This window comes from Gallus gallus, chromosome 5 (genome assembly GCF_016699485.2).
Source record: "Gallus gallus isolate bGalGal1 chromosome 5, bGalGal1.mat.broiler.GRCg7b, whole genome shotgun sequence".
In the NCBI taxonomy this organism is placed as follows: Eukaryota; Metazoa; Chordata; class Aves; order Galliformes; family Phasianidae; genus Gallus; species Gallus gallus.
Window position 1 is genome coordinate 45,370,670 of NC_052536.1, and position 13,201 is coordinate 45,383,870.

Genomic DNA, 13,201 nt, shown 5'->3' on the forward strand with positions numbered 1-13,201 from the left:
TGGCTATTCCTTCTCGACACAGATCTGGTATAACTCCCTAATGCAACTTTAAATAGAGTTCTGAAAATAAAAGACAATCTCTTCCATATTCACAATATAAACATCCACGTGCTGGCAGCTGAATATGCCTTTTTTTGTTTTTAAAGAAGATTTACCTATTTAGAACAACTGCTGTGTATCTTCTTTCCACAAAAATAATTCCACATAAAATATTCGTAAAAGGAGATGGGAAATTAGTCTCTGGCTTCTCTTTCTCCTCAATCTCTTCATCTTCATCATCATCTTCAGAATCACTCCATGATACATAATTATCCTGATTTCTATTGTTATACCATTCAACACTTTCGAACTGCTGCCGTTCATATGGTTTGTATTTGCGCAAGATTTCAAGCAGCTTTATTACTTTTGGAGTTACAAATTTCAGGTCAAGTGAGGCAGGTGAGAAATGCTCTTCACAGAGTGCATGTATTTTCCTAAGGAAAGTGTCTGTAAACAATAAAAATTTCCTGTGCAGCTCCTCTTGCTCATGTTTGATATACTTCTGTAGCTCTCTCACCATCATCCCAGCTACCTTATCTGCACACCAGGGTCCCAGAACAACCAACACAGCTCGACAGTCTGACAATATCTACAACAGATGAATTCATGTATCAGTTCAAAAGAATACATTCATAAATTATTCACATAAGACAGATCTGTTTCCTCATATCATAGTGCCTATGAATATTGTGATACATTCTATTACTAATATAAGTAAAAAGTTGGCTTTTGTCATTTAGACAACTTTAGGAACTCTGGTATTTAATGGTGCCATTTCCCCCCCCTCCTAAATCCCAAAAACTCAACTTTGAGCTTTGTACATTTCTAAGCCTCAAAAAAAGTTTAAGTAGTATTCTGCAATTTGACGAAATTGCTATTTGAAATTACCTTCAGACAAGTATGCTAAGAAGGAGAATACTTCTTGAGGCAGCTCAAGAAGCAAAAGTTTTATCTGTTATATTTAACATAAAACTAATAACAAGATAAATGCTTTAAAAAGTACTTTTTACTTCATTCATTAGTGATGATTGCCAATCTTTCAAAAATACCTAAACATGAAATTGCACAGTTGTGTTAGGTTAAAAGGAAAAGGAAAAAAGGGTATGTGTGGGCAGAACAGAAAAAAAAGACAGGAAACTATTTACTATTAGGAGAGAACAACATAGACACTTGAGTACAATCAGCATTATAGCTAATGACAATCTTTTTCTTCCCACAGAATCAAACGGTCCAACAATAAACAACTAATGAAATCCACATATGACATACAAACAGTACTACTCGTGAACTATATGTATTAGTTACAACGGAAGTATCTCAAAACAAACAGGATATCAGTTTTCAGTTGCTGCTCTAATTTTTCTTCCTTCTTTCACTCTTGTGAGAAAATACAGAACAAGTTGCCTTCTTTATACTATATTCCCTGAAGTTCATTAGCTGTGAGACTTAAGGGTAAAAAATTTCTAAACAAATTATATCTATATATAGAGGGTTGATTCTCCCCACATCAAATGGAAAACTGATTTATTTTTCTTAATATAGGTGCCTCCATCTTCTTGTAGAGTTACTAGATCAGGAAAGAAGCACAGAGGACAATACACATTAGAAGCGTAGCAGTTGATTCACTATTCTGGATTATGCAAGTACTTGGGATGGCCCTCAGTTCTGACATTTGTTATGAATTTTTGCCCTACTGAACTTTAAGTCTTGAACAAAAATCACAAGAAGTTGTGATAAACTGAGAAGTAGAAAGATAGACTGCGTTACTTATTATCCCTGTCCCTGGTCGAAGTAATCTTTAACTGCCAGAATATTGAGTTTCTAGAAACATTAAATTGAAGTACTTTGAGATGAAAAGAGAAACACATTCTCCAACTTCCTCACAGATGGTTATAGAAATAATTTACTTCTAACTTCTTGTTAAACAAGGAGACTTAATACCTGCACAATTGTACCTCAGGATGCAATTCCAAATCTCAATGAAAAAAAGTGGTTTCTGGTCTCCAGACCCCATGTGCAACAAGTCTCTGTTCAAACCATGCCACCTATATTCTACTCTGCCATCCTGTACAAAAACATAGGGGCAAGCTTGAGGCTGAAGTTTCATTCCACTAGTCACATGTTGTTCTCACTACAATAAACTGTGAGAATTGTAGAGCTAGTTGGATTTAACACCTCAATTCCCACTTCAGCATTCTGTAATACAGCTGTGCACTGCTTTTCCTAATAATTCCTGTGACATTATTTCCCTTTTTGTACCAACTTATTCAAAGGTCGTTGGAGATGCTACAGATGTTAAGACTCTTGACTTCAGAAATCAGGGTGCAGGATATTTTGCTGCCTTAAGCAAATCTGAATACAGGATTCTCAAACCAGATGAAGTTTTAATCTAGATATGAACAGTAGGTATAAATAGTTGACATTCAAGCCCCATTAATTTAAGAAAAGATCTGCAGTGTCAGTAGAATATGAAAATTAAAAGTCTTCTTGCTCAAATATACCAGGCTGACTAGCTTAGAAAGTTTCTGTAACATAATATATGCTGCAAAGAAAAATAGTAAGACTTCAATTCCCTAGGTTTTTCACACAGCTTACAACCTTACCTGTTTAGAAATTAACGTAGAATCTCTTTCCTTTGAATGTACAGATATGTTGCAGTCATTTAGAAAATGAAGTGCTTCATCTAATTCCCTTAATAGTCTTCCGTACAATCCACTTTTGTCAGTATATGGTCCACAGTCTACAACAATCTCACATGGCTGAGAAGTATATCTTAATTGAGGGCAAAGATCAGGTTATTTCAGCCTGTTAAAGTTATATGGCAAATAGCAAGGGCAGTATGAAGCACAGTCAAGTACATTTCTATTCCCACCACGAACAATTACAAAGTTAAATATATATTTAAGAAAAAAATCACCATATATACCAAATTGATTCATTCTAAAAATACTAATCTGTCTAATGTGCTTCCTAAAAATGAGGTTGGTATCACTACCTACATTTCAAATACTGGAATATCTAAGCCAAAGTGAATTGAATCCAATTGACCACAACCTTCACTTCAGCTTTTCTAAAGTGTACTCTTTTGATATGCCGAACAAGTAAAACAGTTGTGATATAAATTCTGTTTATTTCTTCAACATGAAGTTTCTGAATATTAAGGTCAAATAGACTTTCTGCTTAACTTTAAGATGTACTTCAACACTCGTTACTCAAAAAACAATTTTATATGTTCACCTTTCTGTCCACATCTCACATACAAGTAATGGCATCACATACACACAAACTTTGCTGAGATTTAAAATAGCAAATATTTATAATGGTTTATTCCTTACTAAACAAAAAGCCAAGTCAATTAAATAGCCATAACTGTACAACAACATACCTATCTAAGACCACCAAATCAGTTGCAGTTTCAGCATTGCTCTTTAGTATTTTCTCCAGTTTCTTTATCTTTTCTTCTAACTCAGCAGGATCACACTTCCCATTTAAAATGGAAGCAGTTAATCCCAAGATTCGAGGGCAAGATGGGTAATCCTCACAGATCTGTGAAGCAAATCAGAATGAAGTACCTTCAAACAGTTGTTCCCACCATTCTGAAAGCCTACAATCAAACCAGCAGGCAGAAAGTTTCTATGCTTAGTTGGAAAATGGTATTTGAATAGCATGTATTGGACAGGGAATCAAATGTTCAGTAAATGCTTTCTTCTATTGCCTGGAAGTAAACCTACGGAACTGAAGAACATTTAACAGCAGCCATGTTTAAATATAAATATCTCCATCTAGTAAATATTTAAAGTAATAAGCAATTAGTTTTGCAGAGGATTGCCTTGTCATACTTACAGTACAACACATATCATAATACCTACACACCATGAAAAAACTAAAGCAATACAAAAAAAGTGTGCATGATCTGGTTAAACCTGAAGAGAGATCCGGAAAGACATCCAACAAATACCTCACGGAACTAACAATATCCCTTCAAAAGCCCTATGAACATTTTTAGAAATTAATACTTTAACAAATATAGAAACTGGTTAGTACATCTCATTCCCAAACACAAACATTTTTAACAATAATTTTGAAAATTCCCTTAATTCCTCAACTCCAGGTTAATGCCAGATTTTTCCTTAATCACTACAAATTATAGAAGAACAGTGTATCTACTCTCTCATAATATGAATTAACTCATTACAGTAAATCCAGCCCCAAGGCATGCTAAAACATTGTTCCATTGATGTTATTCGTCAATAGCAAAAACTGACTTATTTCCTACTTCTTCGTCCCTTCCAACCTCACCCATGCTCTGCAACCAAGTATTAAAATGTTCATACAGTACAAACTAACCTTCATAATTTCACGGTATGGATGGTCCTGGATTGCAAGATGGCACTCATCAAACACCAGTAGATTAATATTTGACAGGGATAAATACTCATTTCTCAAAACAGTCAAAGCAACATGACATGTCATAACCAGAACCTAAATAAAAAAAAAAAGCATCAACATAAAATAGTACAAGTAGTCTTAGACCACAGTAAAGTGTAAAAGCTCTTCTGTGCCTCACACTTGATAGTACTGACAGTATTAGGAAATATTAACTCCATCTACTCATCTGAGTTCTCTAGATATATTTCATTAGCCATAACTAAATGTTTTGCTAAAGTAAAACAAAAACAGAAAAAATGGTCTAAGAACCACAGAACTAGAGCTTACTCAAAAATGCAGAAATAAAAAGCATACCAAGGAATGACATTTTTAGTGACATTTAAAGTACAATATGTACACTAAAAATTTCTTCTGTAGTTATCATCTTTGACCACAAGGCAGGGAGACTTGAGAAAAAAAAAAGGATTAAAAGGACAGTTTTTTTTTTTTGTTTTTTGTTTTTTACAACAACCTGAGTACCTCCTATGCATGTTTTGCTTAAAAATTAATATACATATATTACTAACATGCTGAATTTCTGTTAGAATAGTTTACGTTTAACTGAAAATTATCAGCTTTCATCTGGTCTAACCGTATACTGTGTTCGTATTTATACTTAATACATTACCTGATGCTTAGAGAATTCCTGACTCCATTTCTCTTTTGTCCATGATTCAGTTACCTCTAAACTTGAATACTCTCCCACTTTAAGATCTGAATGTGTCCTGACAGCTGACACTTGCTGAGCAACTTGATTTGCTTAAAAATAAAAACAGACAAAAATCCTCAATCTCATAAAGGTGTTTTCATACATTAATTTTTGAGACGTTTGCCCTATTACTAGCACTATGCTTAATAGTACGATCTTCAGATTAGGCTAATGTTAAACTGATGTACATGGCAACCTACCTTCACATAATGCTACAGTTAGGAAATAAACTGCTAACTGAACTGCAATTCACATTTAATGCTTTTATTTTAAATCAGGAAATAAAAGATGCCAGAGATAAAGAGGTTGTATTGAGTGTACGATCAGTAAAATGTGAAAGGTACCACATTCTTTGATCAGTTTATTATCCCTGCTGTTGAGGGCTTCAGCCAAAACTTTCTCCCAAATTTGCTTTCACACAACTTCTATTAAAGAGTGTCCCATGACAACGGAACTAGTATATTCAGGAATTTAGTATATTTTCCTCTTACCTGAGTTGACCAAGAACACAGTTCTTTTTCCATTTTTGTTGAAATCCCCCCTGATCTGATAGGACAGCTCTTTAGTGAGTAGTACTGCAATAAAAGTCTTCCCTGAGCCAGTGTTTAAACAGACTATTGTATTATGATCCAAAGCTGCTTCAAGCAGTTCAACCTAGATATAAAAACAACAACGCCCTTATTTGCAGCAAAGTAGATAAAATGTTGACAAAAAAACCAATACAAGTGGTAAACAAAACATAGACAGGTCAATATGACCTGTAGAACTCTTTTGAATGCCAAAGAACTAACGCTATTCTTTCATAACAAAGGTACAGTCACTCACCCAAAAAAATATACAAAAAAACCCAGACTATACAGTTTAGCTTCTAAAACTAAATTCCTCTTCAAAACTATTTGAAGCTGCAGGCTAGAGCTTTTAAATCTAATTCTATGTATTAATTCAGCGAAATACGCAAGTACATTAGTTCAAGGCGATATAACCTTCTCAGTAATACTAACCAAATTCTAGCTTTCAGGCATCTCTGCAGGGCACAAAGAGAACTGAAATTCCAGAATTCAGGAATAGCTTCTGTAACAAAATGAAAATCAGAGTGCCCTGACAGAGTTTCTGACATTACCAAACTGCTTTGACCAGTGTGCATATCAAAATCAAGACTAGAGATGTGACTGTAAGTGTATAATCAAGAAGCACAATGTCAAAATTAGGGTATTTATCCCCAGTAACATCTTGCAGAGAGCAAGAGAACATTCAGCTTAACATTTTGGTTCATAAGAGCTAATTGAGAAGGGAGAATAGGGATTATTACAAAAGCAGAACGCATCCTAGCTAGTGAAAAAAGGGACAACTAGGTCCCAACAGATAGAGATGTGAGAAATACATGCTTGGACTATGTGTAACAGTAGACTTTTTCTATCTGCTCTGCTTCTTTTTCTATTAAATTCATAGATTTATTTTCACTAATACAGTAACGTTATTAAAAAAAGTATTAGCACTAGTACCTGATATTTTCTTGGCGTATAAATGTTATCATGAATTGCTTCTTGTTGCCACGGTAGTCCAAAAAATGGACCCATTGGGGAGGAAGCAGGGGTCATGAGCTGCAGTCCCGCCATGCTGAGGGATTGCAAAGCAGGGCTTTTCATTCATTCATCCAGTGTTTCTGTCATTGCGTTTTTGTTCCAGCACAGCCTACTATGGAAGAAAGCAAAATGGTACTAGATACAGTTATAATATAAAGGAAAAAACAAAACAAAAGAATCTAAGGATACATAGTTCTACTTCATTTTTACTTCCAGTAAGTGCTACAATCTCATTATTTTCAGCAGAACACTTCGTCTTTAAGTCCAAAATTACTTTTCCACTTAAAGAGGTGTATTTAACAAGGTATCAAAAAAACTAAACAACAGCTGCTTTATGGGCAAAGTTGATTCTAGGCACTTGGACATTCCAGGACAAAGTTCCCTTGGCATTCTAGCAAACCTCCTTTTAAAGTTTCTTGAATAACAAATTAAAAATATAAAGCTGCTTTAACTTTACTTCAGGAAAGAAAAAAGATTTTCAAATCATAGGTAATAAGTAAATCTACCACCTTTCGTATTTTCAAGTAAGAACTCTTAAAACCAAAGATGTACATACACATAAATGCACGGAACAGAGACTTTAACCAAAAGGAAAAAGAACAGGAGCTTCAAAAGAACATGTTTTCAATTAAACAGATAACTTGATCAGAATTGGCAGAAAAATAAGCAGAAATCTAATAATTACAGATGATGATGATGACAGGAGCTAATGGAAAATAGGTCCCCTGACAGATAAGCCACCAGTTTCCAGAAAGATGCGCTATAGAACAAACAATTTGATGACAATTATGTACTAGAAAACAGCTCCCTATGAAGGTCTATGAAGTCCTCATTACTGGCTATTTTAGAAACGTTTCATTTTTTCAGGAATTATCAATGCATAATCTATTCTTCTTTTCCCATAGGACTGAATGAATTATAACCTTATTGTACAGAAATGTTCCTACTGTTCTATACTATGGGAAAATTAAGTCTTGCAATCGTGCACTGGGAAAGAATTGAGACAAGTATGATATGGTATATAATAGAAACTATTGGACAGCGAATGTTATAAAAGAACTGCTTGGCAAGTACGAAGCAGTTGAAGTAAAAAGGGAAAAAATACTCATTTCTCTCTCAATCAAGGTGGAGTTCTCTTTTATTTATGAGTTCAATTAATATAACACTGTAGCTCTTCCTTGTATATTCACATTTCCTAGTTAAATTTTACAGTTTGAACCTCTAAACACTGATGTATAAGCTAACTTAACTAACATTAAGTAACTATAAGAAGCTCTCAGTTTTCCACTTCAAATATATTTTGTCTCTTGCTTGAGACAAAGAGAATTCAATTACATTGAATTACATGATCAGTCCTCTAGGACATTAGTCAGAGTAAGAAGTTTTCTTCTTTTTTTCCCCCCTCTTTCCCCAAAAGAGTGGAAGACTATTCAAGAACATTATGGTTGAGTTGAGGTAACATCATACCATTGCACTATAAAGAGTTATCACTGTTCTGAAGACAAACATTCAGAAAAATGCTACTAAGTGAAAGAGGGTAAACTTCATCTTTGACTCAGCAATCAACACTCTTCTTTCTCTACTAAAAAAAAAAAAACTTCACCAAAAGAAGCACATTAATATTGCAGGAATATAGTCTTATATTTTAATTTCAGCTACAGAGAAACTGTCAGGGTGAGAAGATACCAGAAAGAAGTGATATATTCAGAAGTTTAAGAAAAAGCATTTTGTTTTTCAAAGGATGTATTATAGAATGCTTTTGAGATTCTAGCTGATTTCTCCAGTTACTTTTGAATGAACCTCCTAACTCATGCAAATCTTACAAGTACTTCTCATTTACTTTCTCAGTCCTGTTACTTAAGTTATTGTTTCAGTCTGAGTCCTTTTAGATTCTTCAAATCAAAAGAAAAAAAACAGATATTGCTTTATTTAGTTGCAAATACAAAACAACATAGGCTACACACATCACAAAATCAGAAATACATGGTTTTTCATTTCATATGTAATATAAGAAGAGTCCTGGAGATTCTAAAATCGCTTTTATACATTTCAAACTGCATACAAGAACACATAGGTTCTGTTCTAACAATTAGTAACTCTACACGGTGTCTAAATCCAGTCAGACCAGAAAATGTTTTGGTTGACTCCCCATTTGGAACTAGCAGCTCTATGGCTGTTCTTTCACTGAAGTTTGCGTAGTTCTATGTCAAGTAAGACAAGTGGTAAAAAAAACAAGTGCATGTGCTATATACAGTTGTGTGTAGTAAAGGTGATAATTCTTGACATCCTGATCTACTAAGCATTTGCACAAATGTACTCATGTTAATCATCATGTAATTAATACAATTGTATCAGTCACACACAAAGGACTTCATTGGGATACAATTGTTTTCAGCCACCGATCGAAAGCACCTGAGAGCTCTGGGCAGTAACATAAAGCTTTTGTATGAACAGGCAGCTCAAGTGCATGACAGTCAGAGAAACCCATTGAAAGGTTCTCTCCTTCACACAAGGTAATAGACAAGGCTCTGCTCTAATATCTCTAGCTTCTTTATAATCAAATCAGTGTCATGCTATCTGGAAACACACAGATTCCTTTGGAGAACACAGAAGTCTTCATTTCACTGAAATTGCCTCGGCAGTTTTCCTACTTATATACAGCAATTGATGTGCAAGGATAGTGTTTTTTTTTTTTTTAAAGGAGACCTGGTCGCAGCCATTATAGTTGCTCAAGGCTGGGATGGACCAGGTAAAGTATAATACATATTATGTTTCTAAGGGTAACTGCCCAATCATTTTTATATTTACTCCCAGTCACAATTTTACAGAGCATTTTGGATCAGCTGTGCCTTCTCTTTGTTATTCCACTTAAGTTTTTCTTTTCCAAACCATAAACACAACTTTGCAAACACAAGCACTCTCTGAGACCATCTCCCTCACAACCAAATGCATGACCTAACACTCACAAAGAAGCTAACATTATCTTCTGCATATGACTCCATGACAATGATAGTAGGTTTAGCTACCTTATCATAAGGAGCACAGAGATTCACACTTATACACAGGTTCAGCTTGCTCTGGAAGAGCCTGTGAAACATCACACACTCTAAACCACAGTTGAGGTAAGAAGTCCACCTACCTAAACTATCAATGCTGCTTCCTGCTGTGCTAAGGTTTTCCCTAGTCCTGGCCTTCATTTGTATTATTTCTATTCTAAGTATATAAGATTTGACAAGATCAATGTCAACATTATTATGGGAATAAGCCACAATAATGAAGTAATTATACATTTTAAGTCTCTATTTCAATTGCAAGGAAAAAGTTCTGCAATACAAGAAAAGCAGTGCAAGACCATCTAGAAATAAAAAAGCGAAAAAAAACATCTACTTGAAGAACAGGTTTTAAATTGGAAACAGTTGAGATGTAAGTGCATGCTTTCAGAATTTGTGGACAGAAGTTAACTGAACTCTGTAACTAGCTAAGTGGGAAGCAGAAAAAAAAAAATAGTCCTGCTCTGCCAGTGTGAATAACAAAGATATATGCTGTGATGTTCCACCTTTATCGATTGTGTCATTTTAGATACCGAGACAATCAGAAACTGAAAACTTGCTGAAGACAAATTTGGAAGGAAAGATACAGAAAACAGAAGTCCTGCTTCCTGCGGCTCTACAGTGAGTTAGAAGAAGGGGGACAAAGCAGCACAGTAGCTCTACAAAGTTCAAATTGTGGCCACAGAACTCAAAATCTTAATAGTGAAATCCACAACTTGATGACCTTATTTTAATTAATGCCTGTTCACATCAACACACTGAACTGCAAGCTTCAGATAAACCTAAAGCCTTATTCTATCATTTAAAGACATACTTCATATAGGTACAAGGTTGGGAACGAAAATTTTACAGGAGCTTTTTTCAGGCTAGAATAATTCTGGAAGAGTGGTGCAGGTTTTTCAGCCACAGGACCATATCCAAGTTAAAAGAGTCCCTTGGCACACAAAAAAAGTCAGGTTTTAGTGCATTAAGGAACACAAGCCAAACCAAGTAGGGCACTCACCTGAAATAGGACATCCTGGATCTAACCCTGCTCCAAGGGCTGTTAAAAACTTTTACTGAATGAGACTCTGAAGTAAGCAGAAAAGAGACTGGAGTTCTTGGAACACATCTTTGGGTTTTCAACTGCTACCTGCATGCTTAATATGTTCTGTACTCATAGCAAGTTATTGCAAAACTATACTTCCTATTAACAACAACAAAAAAAATTACTACTGTGAAATGTAATATATTTCCTCTGCTTTCCTCCAGATCTCTAGCTGTGATGTCTGAGTTTCTATCTGATACAGTCTTGATACCAGAACTATTTCTCATGCTGCAGGTTCAAATTGTTGCCTAGGAATTTCTATTTTATTCTCTAAAATCCCTGTTAGCATTAGAATAGAGAAATTAGCCTCTGAAAAGATGGGAAAAATCACTTGAAAGTAAACAAACCATGATCCATACATGAAAATAGGAATCAAAACTTGCTGCTTGAATATTCTTCTACACGAACACCTAAAGAGTCTGAATATTGCATTCCTTACAATAAATCATATCCAAGTACTACATGAAACATTAACCTGTTCAAAGAACTAACACAGAAAATTATTTCCTGGGAAACAGACGAACAAATAAAATTATAAAATATTACAAGTACAAATACAGAGTAGAAGATCAATGTAAATGTTATTTAAAGAAAATGGAAAATATTAACTAAGTTGTTTCACAGCTACTGAACACTCACAGTAAAGTGACTTCTACATACACTATAAGCCTTCTGTGCCAAGAACTGTATGCTCACCTTCATTTGAGCAAAAAAAAAAAAAAAAATTCCTATATTATCTCATTTCTAAAACAGCATTAGGGGTATATTTTCCTAAGTTTCTGAAGAATATAATTTGGCTCAGAGGTCTAAACTAAGAAAGTACCATCAAACAATAATATTAAAGAGGATGAATCAAATTATTTTTACCTCATGCTACCTTTAACAAATTTCAATATATGCAGTGCAGCTGCACAAAACTCCATTATCCTTCAAATACCTTCATCAGATGCATTGTCTAACAAGTTATGTTGTTCTACAACATTCTTCGAAAAGAAATAAATTCAGATCCATTCTCTTTCAAGTGTTAATAGAATGCATAAACACTTAGAAAGCTCAGCTGCAAGAATTTTTCCTAGAACCAGCTTCTCTGGTTTCTCTAGCACAATCAATTAACTGTGAACGTTCATCTTCAACTAGATGCTATTTGTTGTAATTTTATGATATAAAAATAACCTAACAGTATAACCAGAACATTGGTCTCTAACAACACATCAAGGGAGTCAAGTGTTCCTTTTTGATGTTCAGAAAAGCTTCATTAGAGAGCTTACTAAGGATGAGGATTACGTTGAGGCTCTATATTAGAAGGAGCTGCTTCTGAAGCATTTCTCCAGGCAACATGGTACAGTTAACAGCTGGAATGCTTGCCAGACTCCTCCTAACTTTCTGGCAGTAGAATAGAGATGAAGTATAATGTGACACTTAGATTCAGATAAATGGACAACCCCTTAAAATCCGCCAAGTGTTCCATCACAGGTATGGACAAACCTGGCTTTGAAGCAAATGCCTAATATACAGTTTCTGTTGCTGCTCACAGAGCTAAGTTAACCGCACCAGCAGGACACTGTTTATATCAAAATTAAGCTGCTGTACATTGCAACAAACCCTTAAAGCAAAAGAATTATCAGCATAGTATACTTGGGATATAAGCTATTTGCCAGTGCAGAAATAAAATGAGAAAATGAAAATGCATCTGTTTCTAGCGTATCTATACTCACATCAGTACATGAAGCATTCAGAATAAATGAATGGAGGGAGGATGGTTATCCTTTGTCAAATACAAACATACAGATAGCGGCACAAACTATCCATTTTTTTATAAAGACATGTTTAAAGCATAGTACTGCAGGTCTAACTATGCAGTTGGTTAATTGGGGGTGCTGAACTGCTGAGATGCTGATTCCTCCACTTTCAGCCCCTTAACATAGAGTGCAACAGAAAAAAAATTAAGTATATGATATACAGAATGCAAGGGAAGGAGCGGACCAATGAAGCTCCATACACGTCTGTCCTCAATTTGACACCAAAGTTCTCGATTTTTATTGTATACAACTTTATCAGACAGCCTCTTTCCTGTTTTTGCTCAACTCATAATTCAAACTGAAGTATATTACTGGGAGTAAGACCGTAACAACTTACCTGCCATTCACTTCAAGACAATAACTTTATCTGTTATTTTTTCATCCTTCTATCTTGTTTATTTTAGTTATATAGTTATTATCTTGTTGTTTATTTATCCTTCTATCTGAAACAAACTCAATTCTAATTTTAATCCTACACATCTTCCCTCTTCCCACTTTTTAAAAAT

The 13,201-nt window shown here is 34.7% G+C and overlaps 1 protein-coding gene across 12 annotated transcripts in view; it reads right to left on the reverse strand.

Moving 5' to 3' along the window:
* DICER1 (dicer 1, ribonuclease III) overlaps positions 1–13,201 on the reverse strand; it is a 64,841-nt gene that overhangs the window by 33,618 nt on the left and 18,022 nt on the right. For 7 of the 12 annotated variants that reach the window (XM_046941796.1, XM_046941795.1, XM_046941802.1 and 4 more), the window contains 7 exons: positions 6,679–6,871; positions 5,668–5,830; positions 5,096–5,226; positions 4,387–4,521; positions 3,425–3,585; positions 2,643–2,811; positions 156–628 (listed from right to left, as the gene is read on the reverse strand). In XM_046941796.1, coding sequence (XP_046797752.1) covers positions 156–628; positions 2,643–2,811; positions 3,425–3,585; positions 4,387–4,521; positions 5,096–5,226; positions 5,668–5,830; positions 6,679–6,822 — 1,376 coding nt within the window. In that variant the 5' untranslated portion in view covers positions 6,823–6,871. Of the gene's footprint in view, positions 1–151; positions 629–2,642; positions 2,812–3,424; positions 3,586–4,386; positions 4,522–5,095; positions 5,227–5,667; positions 5,831–6,678; positions 6,872–13,201 lie in introns of those variants that run through there. The other 5 variants (XM_046941801.1, XM_046941800.1, XM_046941799.1 and 2 more) reach the window with 2 other exon arrangements.